Below are 15,429 nucleotides of genomic sequence, written 5' to 3'. Positions count from 1 at the left end.
TATTCTTTGTCGAGCAATTTCTCTAAAATCTCAGGTCAAACATTTATCCTTTATCTTTTCACCCACAGAGCACTCAGTGTGATCTCTGATAGAGAACAGAGGTCAGATAACTATTTCTTGACCTGAGTGAGAGAAGGGCTACTGACTAACTCATGGCCTCACTTCCTAACTACAAATAATAAAAATAGAGCAGTGACAGTATCATGGAAAGCATTATAATAATAATAGGGGACATTATTATAGTGCTTATCATATGCCAAGCACTGTTCTAAGCATTTTACATGTATTAACTTGTTTAAACTCCAAACCTCAAACAACCCTATGAAATAGATACCATCATTATCCCCTATTTTGCAGATGAGAAAATTGGGTTTAGGTATTGCCCAAGCTAGTAAGGGAGAGAGGCAGAGTTTGAACCCAGGCGGTTTGGATGCAAAGTTCTATACTTAAACACCACACCACACACCGCAGTATCATTCATGGTTTCTCCAGGTGCAATCCACCGGCTTCCCACAGCAGCATCACCAGCCCACCTCAGATATACTAAACCAGAATCTGTCAGTGTGAGGCTCAGGAAGCTGCATTTGTAATAGGGCTCCTGGGTCACTGTTAGGCACACCAAGTCTGAGAAGACGTAAAGAGGAAGGTGTGGGATCAAAGCAGATTCCACTCCATCTTCATCCCTTACTAGCAGTATAGTCAGGGACAGCTCATATCTGTGTTCTCATCTGTACAATAGAACCAAAAGCACCTAACTCATAGGATGGCTGCAAATATTAAATAAAAAAATGTGCATGGTAAAGTGTATCTTGATTATTAATATTATCAGCAAACTGTTAGTTGGCTTGACTCATGATTATACAATCAAATAAAAACAGAGGAAAGTCTAAGTTGCTTTCATTAATGAGATCTTGAGCAAGGGCATCTGTCCAGGTCATCCAGACAAAGACTAGTGTTGCCCCTTTGGGACTTTGCTGGTGTTACCGTGTTATCAGAAGAGGCTGGTACAACAGAGCAAATGGGAAGGGTATTGGGGTGAAGAAAAGATCCTCAAGGAACCCCAAAGAGAGAGGAAGCGAAGAGAACTTGCATACAGTTCCCAGTTGGCCAGATCATACCTTGAAGCTTGGCTGGTGGGACACAGGTGATTGAGCAGCGTTTCAGAAAGTCCGTTCCCTTTGAGCAAGAGAAGGTTGCGTAGCTCACCAAAGACGGGTCAGGAACGCCGCAGTCAATAGGCATGCAGCTCACAGCCCGGTCCCAGTGCCCAGAGGAACATGTGAGCAGAATTTCCTTCTAGAAACAGAGAATTTTCCTCTGTCAAAGTCTCATAAAAAGGTTTATCAAAATAGTTTCTAGGCTTTGGAAGAGTCCTGGCAATTATTTGTGGAAAACAGGTAAAATTATCTTGACTCTCTTCCTCTTTTTGCCTTATTGTCTTACTGTACAGGCTCAGGACACCCAGGTTGATATGATGAAAGCCCCTGTTAGTGTAAGAGAATCATTAAATGGAGCTGCTCCTCCAGGCCGACTCTTGACTGCCCTCCCCATGCTTTTCCAGATCCGCTCTCTACTCTTCACCCTGCTCTGCTCCCAGGGACCCTTGCCCCTGTGGATTTCACGCCTCTGTCTTGTGCTTCGGTTCAGTTCGGCACCCAGAATGCCCTGGCAGGAAACTGGAGAGCGGGGGGAGGAACGGGAGGTCGAGATGCTCGTTCTTCCTCCTCCCTCCCTGGAAGGTTGCTGCAGGCTGGCTTTGTCTTTTGGCAGCCCTCTCCACCCAGCCCCTACACTCTCTCCCTGAGGGTTCTGCTAACTGCTCCCTACAGTCAACTTCCCACGCCCAGGGATGATAACAGAGCCCCTTCACCCCGGAATATTGAGCCATCTCCTTGTCATTTCCCTATACCCTGCCCCCACCTTTATAAGTAGTTCCTTTATTAAATTCTCTCAAATTGCCCACTTTTGAGCATGTTACCTATTTCTTGCTGGGACCCAACCAATAATGCCACTGAAGAGAATTACCTCCATTGAGAATGGTTTATGGCATCTAAGAACAACTGAGAATTAACACATACAAGGCGCTTTCCAAACCTCGTGGTTAAATCTGAGCGATTCCAGCCATTTCTCCGGGCCTAGCATTCCTGTAGGGTGCCCCTAGAGTTCATTATCACTAAATATGTGAAGAGACATTTACTGAGCACCTACAAGGGCCAGTTTCTATACTAGGTTTGGATAAACAAGACGCCCTCAAGAAGCTAATAATCCATCAGTAGAGCAAATTGCAGGTTGAAACAGTGGCTCAGAAAACATCTGAATGGAAGGAAGAAGAAAGAGAGACAGAGGAAGAGAGAAAAGGAATTAAGGAACAAAAGTGCAAGAGATAGATTTTTATTTGCTATATCCGACCCTCTTCTATAACAACTTGAGAGAATACAATACATAGAATGCAAACGATAAAACGAAAGGAGGAGGAAATGGGGACTAAGAAGAAAGAAAATATAAATTTGTGAAAAATACAGCAATATTGTATACATGTGCTCGTTTTGTGGTGGTGAGACAGCACTACGCGGGCTGGAGGAGTGAGTGCTTATCCTTGGGCAGGAGAGAGAGTGTTTGGCAGGAGGTTCTCAGATTAGACGGCACAGGAACTGGCCTTTGAAAGATGAGCAGGACTTCCCAGCAGCAGAGGGGAAGGGGGAGAATAACATGTTCAGAATGAGGGGAACAGAATGAGCAGGGACTGAGAAACCTGCAAGCTCCTGGCATGTTTGGGAAAAAGCAGAGCCGTTGCTCTAGCTGTTGGTTACCAAAGGTCAAAGAGACAGCGGGGAGCTTCTGGGCTCAGCCAGCCATCCCACCAGCTGACTACAGTGGCACCAAAGCCACAGGTAAAATGACTGGTAAAAACACCTGTAACCTCTGACACCCACTCCTGGCTAGCTGCTCCTCCCTGCTTCCCAGTGTTTCCCTGTTCCTGCCAGCAAGACCCAATTCAAAGCCAGACACATTTTTCTGTTTAGTTTCAGCTCTTGTGTCCACCAAAAGCAAATATCCCCACTATCTTGTGATCACGAGCCGGGAGTGTATAATTTCCTCAGTGGGGCCAGCCTCGGGTGACAGGAGCAGTCAGCCGGAGAGCTGTGTTTGCTGACTTCACCATATGGTTGGCAAAGGGTGAGCTCCTATCTTCCTCCTCCCAACCCAGACTCTGTCCCTTACACAATTATCACAGCCTAGAAGCCTGACTCAAACCACAATGATCAGTTAAAGAAGGTCTCAAATTCTGCATATATTGCCTGGTTTTTCTCCTGGCTTCCTTAAGTATTGTCCATTTTGTCTTGAATTTGCTCCTAATTTTAATCTATTGCAAATGCCGTCTTTTCTTCTCTCCCTTTCGTTATCTATGACACAAATGTATTCAGTCCCTACATTTTTTTTCATTCTTTCCATCTCTTTTCTACTGTGAGTTAAGCTGGGCTAAGAGCAGGTGATAAGAGCTCTGCCTTTCTGACCAAAGCATCATAGACCAAGGAGTTGGTGCCTCAAGGTCTATTAAAACTGTTTCTCTCTATGCAGAACCTAAACCATCTGAAACCAAAAATTGTGTCTTTAAATTCTGACCATCTTTATGCAACTGAAATTCTCCAGTGGATCCTGCTAACCAGTCAACTGCTGTACCAGTCAACTGGTACAAAAGGAAAGACATTCCAATCTTCCAAACCATTGATGTATGACTGCCAATCAAGCTTGCACTCTCCTCACACCAGCTCTGTCTGCACCATCCCAAGCTCAAGTACAACTGTCTTTTGCCTATGGCATCCTTTCTCTGTCTCATATTATGGTCATGTTTTTTAATGGTTGAGTTCAAGTTTAAAATTCCTCTGTAGAATATCGAAAGCTCTCTAAAGGAAAGATGGAAAATAAAATTCTTAGTTGAGAATACTTTATCACGCTCATAATAACAGCAACTTAACAGAGTGCTATGTGCCTTTTTTTGCTAGAAGCTTTTAAATTATTTCCAATCTGTAATCATATTAACTCAATGACATAAATTCTTCTCTTCTAATTATTTTGTAAATGTGGAAACAAAGTTAAAGAGGTTAGTTTCTTGTTTGTTTGTTTGTTTGTTTTTAACTAAAATTACACACCTAATAAAATAGTGGAGCCAAAATTTCATTCTGGGTCTGTCTCCCAACCACACTCTTAACTCATCTATTCGACAACATCCAAATCACCTTGAAATCCTGGAAGTGGTGCTGTGGTAGCTTGCAGAAATTTGGAAAATTAAGTCGAAGCTAGAATCATGATAGAATCTCCACCTCAGTAACAGAGGGAGCAAAATCAGACTCTTTTCTCGAGCCTTCTTGTGAGGAGGGCTGAGGGGTCAGACAACGAGCCAGACAGCTGACTGCAACCTAGCTTGCCAGCAAACTGTGGATAAGTCTAAACGGTGGCATTCTCATCTTGAAGCAAAAGAGGGGAACATAATTTCTGACAGGAAGACAAAAACAAGAGAGAAGAACAGAATAAGCTTTCCTCTCTACTGCCCACCTGGAGAGAAACTGACACTAGTTAACTGGCACTACGCATGCTCTTATATACCTTGCATTTCTAGAAAGCCAGGCTTCTCCTTGCTTGTTAAAATCCTCATTTTTCCTTTCAAATGATTTAAAAACCCCTGCCCTTCCCCAATCTGGCCAGGGAGAGGAGCATGAGTACCTTCCCTCCCCCAGAGCCTGGTCCACATGACCAAGGTTTCCAACTCACCTGCATGGGTCTGAGGTACTGCCCACTGCTGGCCTGAAGGGCAAACCCCCTTTGACAGGTGATAGCGCACTTCATGTGACCTGGGCCACCAGAGGTACAGTTCACCACATCTGCATGATCAAGCAGCAGAGGCACACAGCTGCCCTGCTCCCCACAGGGCCGATGGACACAGCTGGGGATGAGAGAAACAGAAGCATCTTAGACTGACTTGGAACCAACAGGCAGCAGCGAAGACTTTGCAGGTCCCTCTGGGAAGTGCCTCTAAACCAAAGAGAAGAATTTTTCTCCCAAACCTACACTAAACTCGTCATCTCCTTCTATATGACCTGGAAGCATGCAACATAAAATAAAAAAAGAACAATGTCAGCTAACAAGTGATGATTAACTGACCAAAGGCTCTTCGAGGAGGACAAAATGGTAACAGAACAAGGTAGAGAATGTGTCTGAAGAGCTGGATGGCATCAGAAATGAACAGATCAGAGGGTAATCCTAAAAATATTTAACCACCAGTTGTTTGCTGGACCCCAAACAATCAGAACAGACCCAGGACAAAGGTCAGGAGTGCATCCTGGGAGTCCTTGGTTGTGTCAGGCATTAACCTTTTATTGTTTGATCACAGGTTGGTCCCAGGGGGACCTGTATGAAGGGTCTGTGTATCTGAGATGGCAGGAAAGGCAACTTTTATTTACTGATTGGTATGGAAATATTTTTGACAACTAGTACAGCAACAGTAGGACACACCATTGAGAATCAGCGCTGGCTAATGAGGAATTGAGCCCATGACAGGAAGAGGAAACTCACACATATTAAATCCCTGCCACATGCCTCACATCATGCCAGGTGCTTCCAGGACATCATCTCAGCAGAGGAGGATGGCTGCCTGGATCTCCAGGGCCAATCAACCAGGAACATGAGAGAGAGAGAAACTCCCCAGGATTCAGGGAGACTCAGCCTGGACCATAACAGTGGCAAGGATGCAAGAGAGCAAAAAGATTACCACTCTCTTACCAAGGCAGAACTGTAGAGATTAAAAATTAGGGCATTGGTTCCAGGCTGCCCGAATTGGAATCCTGGCTCCTCTATTTACTACCTGTGTGATTTGGTTGAGTTATTCATTTCCCAGTGTTTCAGCTCCTTTTGCCATAAGATGGGACAGCAATGGTACACATCCCACAGGGCTGTTATTGTTCCCGGGTTAATTCCTCTACTACTCCACTGCAAATGGCCCAAGTCCCACCTTTAGTCGCCTGTTTTCTGTGAGCTGAGCTGCCCATAATTTTTGGTTTTCCCACTTCTGTACCTTTGCTTAATTTGTTGAGATTTCTAAAAGGCCTTCCTTCTCCAAGAAGCCCCGCCAAATATCTTCCTCCTTTGAACCTCCCAGGGAAATTTTACAAATAACTCCCTTCTTTTACTCTATCTTGCATTACTGTCATACAGGCATTTGCTTGTTCTTTACTTAATTAATTTATTCATCCTTTGATCCACAGGGCAATTGGTATCTTGTTGTGTCCTAAATGCTGAATCTTTCAATTAGATTACAAACTTCTTGAAGACAAATATTGACTCTTACCCATTTTTATATGTACCATATACTTTGCTGTAGTAGATACAATAAAAGACTGCTGAGTTAAATTGTTCATATTATAGACAGCAAAGTCAGTCAATGGCTACCAAAATGGGAAATGTATTCAATTTTATAGTGACAGATGGGGATCTGAAATACAAAAATATCATTATCAAACAATGATTCAACCATCTTGCCCTATTCATTCATTCATCTATAAACATTTACTGAGCACTCACAGTTGACAAGGCATTGGTCTGAGTCTTGGGGGCGTAATAAGCATCATGCCCTTAAGGAATGCACAGTCTAGTGGGAGAGACCAACAAGACATTTTGATGTTGTTGCCAGTGATGCCAAATAATTAGCCAACACAACGGTGAGTCTCAGTATCATTAATTTGCTCAATTTGCCCTTGAATTGTGCTAGCAATCAATGAATTTATCAAAGAGCTGGGCAACAATATAAGAAAGTAGGAAATAAAACATCACTGAATATGCACATATTGACTTGAAATAATTGAGAACTGATTTATAAAGCACTAGTCCCAAAAGGATGGATCTGATCTGAATACGTCAGATTTGCTGCCCTTGATCTTGTACCCATGGGATTTAAGTCATATGTCAGTGACATTCTCGTTTCTTCTATCTATGCTTATTAGGTATAGGATGGTGGGATTGGAGATGAGTGGTATAAAGAAAACTTGTTGACTCCTGTAAGCCCTGATTATTCCCTGCGATGTTGTGGTATCCCTCAGACTCACTCCATGGAGCTTGATGGAGGGAGGCATATATGACCTGGTGGGGAGGGGTTGTTAATTGTCAGCACAAATTCCCCAATCCAGTGCCGATAATTGGATATGCAATACAGAAGATAAACCTTTATCTCTGAGTCTTTATGCAACCACCTGAGATCTGAAACCTAACCACCCTTCATGGAATGAGACTAGAACACCTCATTGCTGATGTTAAAGAACGCCAAGTTTCAAAGATGCTACATGCCCTTAATGTCCACAAAATGCATATTTCTTCAATATGTCAAGCAGAGAGTACTGGAAAAACAGAGAATCCTTAACAGTTCTGGTTCATGTCAACTTATTGGCAAGAAATTAATGTGAAATAGCACGTGCTGTTTTTCAGTGATTCCATCCAATTAATTTGTGTCATCACTGAGAACAAATACATGCTGAGATAAGGCACAAAACAAATACTCTGAATGAGCCTCCTTCCATCAAGATGGGGTTCCATTAACTACTGTTGCTATGACTACTGGTGTGAAAAGTCTGACCAGCACCGGCAGCAAAGGAGGAAGAGTGAGACAGGGAGCACAGAAGCGGGAGAAAGTGGCACGAAATAAGACCGAGACAAAAAAAAGGAAAAGCACCAAACCCAGACCTGTTTATGAAGTGAGAAATGGTTTTAGGGCAGCTGCTGCAAATTCTTTCACTAGCTTATATTTCCATTTGCTTCCTTTTTAAGGAATTTGTTTTATGAGGACGGTGTTTGTCAGGTCGTTAGCTTCTGATGGCATCTGGTATCAATTGTAGGCTTCTCTCCCTTGCACCCCAACCCCAAACCCCCTTCTGAGTTTCTCTTCCACTACAAACACTGCTTTCCTGAGGGAACTTGTTGTGTTCTCCATTTTCTCACCTTCTTGTGATGCTCTCCTTTCTACCTCATGCTACATAAGCTCCGATGTCACAATGATAACGCTAATAGCAAAAATAATGAGTCTTAAAACTTCTCAGAAGTTTTCTTCTTATGGTCTTTGTATAAATGTTAATGAAAGTGGCAGCAGTGAAGCCTTACAATGCCCCAGAGAGGTAGGAAGTTAGGTATTTATCTTGGTTTGACATACAAGGAAACCAAAGCTGTTTGGAGACTGGCTGGAGGCCACACAGCAAGTCAGAGGAAAAATCCTCAGGCTGGATCTCAGGCCTCACTCTCCGGGCCAGCCTAGACCACGAGGCTGCCACCCAGGGGACGTGAGGTTGCCCTCCTGCTGCTTTCTTCTCAATTCAGGAGGTGGTAGCATAGGTCAGGGTGAGCCAGGGGAAAGTATACAATATTTAATAGTCCGTCTCACTTTCGAGTAGTTTTCTCTTAAATGGTAGCAAGTCAAACTGGCAATATTTGTCCAGCTGCCACTGTCTGCAAGATGCTCTGCTAAGTGTGCATCCTCCCTTGGAAACGGCTCCTCACTCTTCCACCCGTTTTTTCCAGATCTTTCCCCACACCCCATCACAATGTGTTCTCAGATAAAGATATAATGAACCTAGATGTGATTCACAGGTATTTCCATTTTAACAAGAGACAATGTTTTAAGCCAAAGGAATGAGTTTTTCATTATGGAATTTTAATTCACTAGGCCCTTAGAAATCACACTCTGTAGATGGCCACCTACCCATAATTCTTGCTTTGCTCTTTGTCTCTCTCTCTCTTCTGGTCCTCATGCCACAAAGTCATTATGTTTGAGGACTTTAAAAAATGCTTTCAACTGAAGAATCCTTGTTTAAAATGTATGGTAGCCTTGTCTATCCTCTTGTACATAACCTGCTTGTGGGCACCCAGGCACAATCCTAGCGCCATCCTACCTTAACGATTTGTGTGTTTCCTTTGTTGGTAGGGTCTGTGAATGGTATCTGTACTTGGGAAACCTCTGTTGTCACATTTCCATAAAACAGCGGCCCTCATATGCCGTGAGTCAGGCTTTCTCAAGCATAGTTGTACATTAGACTCACTTAGACAGCTTTTAAAAAATATATATGCCTAGGCTTAGTGCCCCAGGGATTTTGATTCTATGGGCCTGTGGTGGGATCTTAACATCTGTGATTTTTTTAAGTTTCAAAGTTTTTGAGCTCACCAGGAGTAAAATCCAGCACCGCAAAGATCTGATTATGTGTAACCTGAAAGATATTTCAATAAATTCCATAGGCCAAGACTATAAAATAACAAGGCTGACTCCAGACAGAGAAACTGGTCCCATTCTTGATCATTAGGCTTCAATGTATTAAGCACAAATTATCACATAGAAGCCACAAGATAGATCAAAAGCATAAAGCATTTGCTTTCTTCTGAAAAAGCTTATAATACAGCTGAACAGAGAAAATAATTAAATCTTGTGTTACTGATTATAAATTCATGGCTGGTTCAGGAAGAGTTTTACCATTGGATATAATTTGACCTTGATAACTAAATAGGATTTGGAAAGACAAAAAGATGTCCTGGAAAGTTACCTCCGGTGCTTTGCAGACAGAGTGCAGGGCAAGGTGGCAATCTCAAAACCTAGCCAAAATCAATATTTCCTCCCTACCCCTGAGAACTGAAGAAAATTCACTCTGTGTGGGTTTCTTAAATTCTGACAAACAAATTTAGAGAACCTATATTGAAAAGAGTCGACATTTAGGTTTGAAGATAAACTTAGAGGCCTGTTCCCAAAGTCTTCCTCCGCCCTTTCAGTGGGTGGCAAGAAACAGGGTAAGGCTGACACCAGAAAGCAGACATCATTCTCTGCAGAGGAATGGACAGATCTAACAGCAAACCTGTCATGAGCTATCCCCCAGGGCATGCCAAGCCAGGCACCTCTTTTTAGTTTTCCATTTCTTGAGGCCACTAGAGGCAAGTTGGCCTAGCTTCCAGCCAAGGCCCACACTGGGGAAGCTGGGTAGTTCCTGACCAACGGGTGAAGTGCTAGCTCTTCTGCTCACAGCTTTCCCACAGATTCGGTCCCAAGTTCCCCTGAGGGTCTGAGTCAGCCTAGAGGAACTTCAGGAGGCTATGACAATATTCCAGAGTCAATCAGAATCAACAGTGAAACCCATTTCTGGAAGATTATGCGTTAAAGATCCCATTTCTTGAATGTGACTGCAGAGGGGTGGCGGAGAATTTTAACAATGATCCTAGAGGAACCATAGCTTGTTAAAACTGAAGTGGACTTTAAAGATAATTCAACCCAAATTCCTCATTTTAGAGATGATGAAAGTGAGCCCAGAAGAAATGATGGGATATTCCAGGACTTTCTACCACCCTAAGACTACAATCTAATACCAAAGAAGCATTTCAGTAAGCTTCGGCTCAAACTCAAAATCAGAATGACATCAGCTTGCAAACTTTTCTAAAGTGAATATCCCACCCTCCCTCAGGCAGCCAGAAAAGGCTGACTACGACTTGCTATCTGAAATCTAGGTTAGGTTAGGAGAAATTGTCTGGCATCTGTACCACACTTTTTAAGGAACAGCACGGTGTGATGGAGAAAGTAGTAGATCAAGGCCCATGTGATCTGGGTTTAGGTCTTGGCTTGCCCCTGCTTACCTCTACAACCTTGGGTAAGTCTCTTAACTACTCTGGGCCTCTGTCTGCAAATTTGTAAAATGATGGGGTTGAACTAGGTTCTCTCAAAGGTCCCTTCCAGCTCCACCATGGTATTTAATTTCATAGATGAGGTGATGGTGGTATTGGGGGTAGGAGTACAGAAAACCCATGAATGGGCAGGATGTGGTGGGGAACCCAAGAAAAAGTTTCTTACAATCGTTCTTGCCCAGTGTAAGTTTTTGCTTAAAGTCCCAACTTTTCAGTTGTTTAAACAAAATATTGCAATTCATTTATCCAAGAAATGCCACCATTGACCAAACACCAATCCCAGTGGTTTCTGTAGAAATAGCTCCTTTAAGGTTAAATAGTAAATGAGGATCAGATTTCTCTCCACTCCCCCACTATGTTTTATTGATTCTTACTGAAATAAGAGGGTGTGGGCTAAGAAGGAATGTATGCTCTGGATTTGGCAGCAGATGGAAGTAGGATGTACAGAATGTGAAGTGGACTGGAAGAGACTGAGTTCTCATTAATCTTCCCACCACCAACAGCAAAACCAAATAATAATAATAGCATCCATTCTTAGAGAGCTTTGCTGTTTCTCCAAACCAATACAAAAAGATACGGTCTCTACTCTGGCTCCCCAATCTTCCTCCTCCTCACTTCTGGCTCCATCTCTGCTTTGCAGGACAGGAACCACATTAAATGGCAAGTACATTTCCAACAGGCTTCTTGGGCAGAACAACGCTGGTACTTTGAGGGGTTTTACTGAAGGATCATACCAACCAGGAAGGAAAAATTAATTCAAGTTTTTCTCCTCTGAAGATCCCCATCTGAGAGAAACAAAGGAATCTCAGTCGTAATTCTGACTCTTCCCTCACATGACAGAGAAAATATGAATTATTGCACTAAGCAGACTTCTCCTTCCATTCCTGTATCCTGAGAAAGTAACAGTCTCCCCTGCCCCTCTACTGAAGTCTCTGCCTGAGGTTGGCCTCTCAAAACATCCTGATCGGGAGACATCCATCTCTTCCTAGAATGTGACATATTTCTAAGTTCAGGACTGGACTATGGTGGCCCCCGAACTGGGTAATTTGCTTTGCTCATTTCCAATTCTGGGCACAGTTTTTACCACGCTTGGCTGTAGCACTAGAAGTCCCATCCAAATGCCCCCTGTCCTTCTGAAGAGAAACAGATTTATATAACACAGCCAAAAGCACTCCCTTTCAAAAGCCCTGTCTCACCAAGGTTCAGAACCCATGATTTTCATGTAGATGATAAAATATATGGAATACCCAGGGAAGAGGCAAAGCAACCGCCGGCTGATCGGCAGGGAGTGTGCTTCCCACCACTGCACCAGGGAAGCAGAATCACTCAGCAGAAACAACAAATACATACATATATAGACTTTTTTCCGGCTTGCAAAGGCAATAACCATCTCTACATGGGGCATTTCTTAATGAAGAGCGATAGTGAGAGTCCCCAAATGACTGCCCTGCTGACCCCCTCTACCCACTATTTATCCCTGGGCACGAATTAAACTATTAATTTGGGAGTGACACGTCCCCAACCACAGTCATAGGCCAAGACTGGGAAATTGTGAAACGTAGAGTTAAGTGAGGGAACAAGACAGTCCCATGAATGAAGTTGAACGGGCGTGAGCTTCCATTCGTGTCATTCCTATAACAGTGCCTACCAGGCAGGAAGAAGGGGTAGCATGGCTTCTCTGTGGCTACACATAAGCTATGTCTAAGCTGAGGTCTTGAGGATTTGCAAGCCAGCCCCTTAAATGAGTCCCAAATTCACAAATAGAACATAAAACACATATTGGGCCTCTTTGAGGCTCTCCCTCTCCCCCTTGGCTCCCTTTCCCTATAAAGTTTCTGGACTCCCCAACAGAAGCTTCACATTGTTCCCATCATCTCATAATCCCGGAATTTGTCAGTCCTTGATTGACATCAGATTTGGAATGTTATTCCCTTCTGTTCTTTCGCTCTTCCTGGCACTACCAAGCCTTGCAACACCAATGGCTCATTTGCTCACGGAGAAATGAAGGCCCAAAGAAGGGAAGGCACTGTCCTACAATCATATGGTGAGACTAGACGATGCAGAAAAAGGTCTCTTGCAAAAGCGAGAGGCAGGGGTCTGGACGTCGGGTTTGCTGCCACTCCAATCACCAGACTTCCTCAGCCTCCACAGCTATGGCTACACAGAACCAGACACGGCCCGAGAGTCATTCCAACCACAATTTATGGTCAAATCCATCAACAGAGTCTGTCTACTTGGCAGGCTGGCAAAACGACAGAACCCTGGAAATATTGGTTTGTTTTTATTTTCTGTGCTCTCTCCACTAGCTGCCATCAATACAGACCATAAGGATAGGGCCAGAGCTGAGCAAAACTGGGAAGCAGGTGACATTTTAAACTCATCTCTCTTGTCAGCACCACTTTTTCTGCTTCTCACACGCCCTCAAAGTTTCAGATGCCTACACTAGGTTGCATTTCAGCAGGGCCCTGGTCCATTTTCGAATTGGCAAGGTCCATAAGAGAATACTTCTGGCATAAATAATTGATAATGACGTAAAACATTTCTATTCCTATTAATTAGTTTATTTGCTATTTTAAAGAGACTTCTAGAGATTGTGAAGGCTTGACGAAAATAATTCCTAATGGTGAAATTTCAGACACAGTGATAAAGTATTGGGGACTCACCATTTCGAAGTCATTACTTTGAAACAAAACTATTCCTTAGAGGTAGACTCCAACCTCCAGTCTTCCTAAGCTGTTTGTGCCTGTTCTTAGCTTTTGACCAAAAGCTGCCACCCAATTAATTCTCAGAATGTATCCCACTAAGAACCATCTCAGACAAGATAATATTTCAATAAAGGCTATTTCTAGAATAGTCTAGCCATGCTCCAATAAACCCCTAAATGAGACTATGTCCACGACCTTTTCATTTTTCCTTTATAACCCCCACGAAAGCAAACAGTTGAAAAGACTCAAACGGCTCACTGTGCCTCCCAAAGCAGACCTGTCATTTACTGGGACATCCATCATGGGCCAGGAGCATCAGAATCCTCTCCAGTGGGTTCTCCTCCTTCCCTCTTATTTTACGGACAAATCATTCTGGGAAAAGGAAGTTGGGCAAGAAACCTAGGGAACAATTGAGCAGCTATAATTCTTTCCTTGCTTAAGAAACAAAAACAGATTTAATGTTAATTTGCTAAACTGCTTTGGGGAAGAAGATAATCAAATGAGTAGAAATGCAACACATATTTCATTTCTATAGTGCTTTTCCCAGCATCAAGAAAGAACACTTCCCATCATCTTGGAGCAGTAAAAGGAAACTCTCTGCTAAAAATAAAAGATGAGGAGCCAAAGAATAAGCAAATGCTTTAACCTGTAGCCCTTAGCAAAAGCAAGGAAGGAAGCTTCACGTGGTTAGGTTACAAAAGGGAGGAGATCTAAACGTCCTACACAGGACTGAGCAGGGGAAGGAGAAGCCTAGTAGGGTGTGGGGGCCCAACCCAGGTCGCGGAGGAAGGGAATGGGTTGGCATTTCTAATCTGAGCCCCAAATAATTGAAGCACAATAGGAAACGGTAAAGCAGCAGCAGTGAGGGTTCCAGGGAATGATGAAGCATGAAGCCAAATGACGGATAACAGAGATGGAATGATCCTCTTATGGAGACCAGGCTTACAAACTGATTACAGCCAAGGCACTGAGCTGCGCTCTGGCTGCATGCTCCTGGACTGGGGCTTGGAAGCCTTATAAGCCAGCCCCGGCTCTACTTGTAATCTACAGTGTAACCAAGAAGAGACATTTTCACACCTGAGTCCTTCCCAAATGGAAAACACAGCCACCTCCTCCCAGAAATTCTCTGGGGATTATTAAAGCCATAGGTGTGAAGTTCTATGAAAAAGCTGCTTTCCTTTCTACCGTACCCCTATACCCCCAACCAAAATCCCATGTCCACAATGAATTCTCCATGGACAATGGAGGGTGATCCAGAAATCCTCTGTACATGACTCAGTGATGCAGGCTCTATCTCCTCCGTCAGCAGATCCATCTTTTCAAGAATAGCTTTCTAAGGCTAAAGACATCTTCTGTGCCACAGCACAGGGGTGCCATTGAAGGAGGATCTGAAGAGGCGAGACAGTGGGGTAAGTCAGCCTGAGACAGCATTAGCCTGCAAATTACCAAAGTTCATAAATTGCACACAGAATACTATGAGTTATTTGGCAATAGCTAATCATTGATTTTTCTCCCTGGATTATTTATTTTTGCAGCCCTGGCTTCGGGAAACAGAACCTGAAGAACAGAGGCTATACAGAGGTTACAAAGGTGACTTAACTAGTCAACATGTACATAAAACTGCAGGTCTCTGTGCATCGTGAGGCACTACAAATCAAACCAGATATACATTATTGCTTGATTACTCATTTCCTAAATTGCCCGATTCTCTTTATATAAGCATGGTTAACAAAACATTGCAGGTGTGTTAATTATGTATATGTGCATTTTTATGTTAAGTACACAAGGATCACAGGCTGAACTCCAACTGATGTCCACAATAACAGCCTAAGAGTAAATGTTTTTAATGCAAAAGGTAAGTTCCGTTTAAGAGTTGTTGACTTGAATATAGAATCATATAAGAATACAATGTGTGTGTTCATTGTTTTTTCTTGACTCAGACTTTATAAGTTCATGCTAGTTTGCTTTAAGTAAATAGGAAAATGCAGATTCATGTAGAAAAGAAAAAAGGAAAGAAAGAGAAGAGGAGAAA

General features: G+C 43.1%; 1 protein-coding gene across 1 annotated transcript in view; it reads right to left on the bottom strand.

Annotated features, from left to right (window-relative positions):
* The window catches only part of PAPPA2 (pappalysin 2), a 255,583-nt gene that overhangs the window by 67,771 nt on the left and 172,383 nt on the right, over window positions 1–15,429 (bottom strand). Inside the window, exons 14-15 of the mRNA XM_008522125.2 lie at window positions 4,771–4,942; window positions 1,119–1,296 (exon numbers count right to left, since the gene is read on the bottom strand). Of these exons, the coding sequence (XP_008520347.2) occupies window positions 1,119–1,296; window positions 4,771–4,942 (350 nt within the window). The remainder of the gene's footprint in view (window positions 1–1,118; window positions 1,297–4,770; window positions 4,943–15,429) is intronic.

The sequence above is a fragment of the Equus przewalskii genome, chromosome 23, assembly GCF_037783145.1.
Source record: "Equus przewalskii isolate Varuska chromosome 23, EquPr2, whole genome shotgun sequence".
NCBI classification, from domain to species: Eukaryota; Metazoa; Chordata; class Mammalia; order Perissodactyla; family Equidae; genus Equus; species Equus przewalskii.
This window is presented reverse-complemented; position numbering and strand designations above follow the sequence as displayed.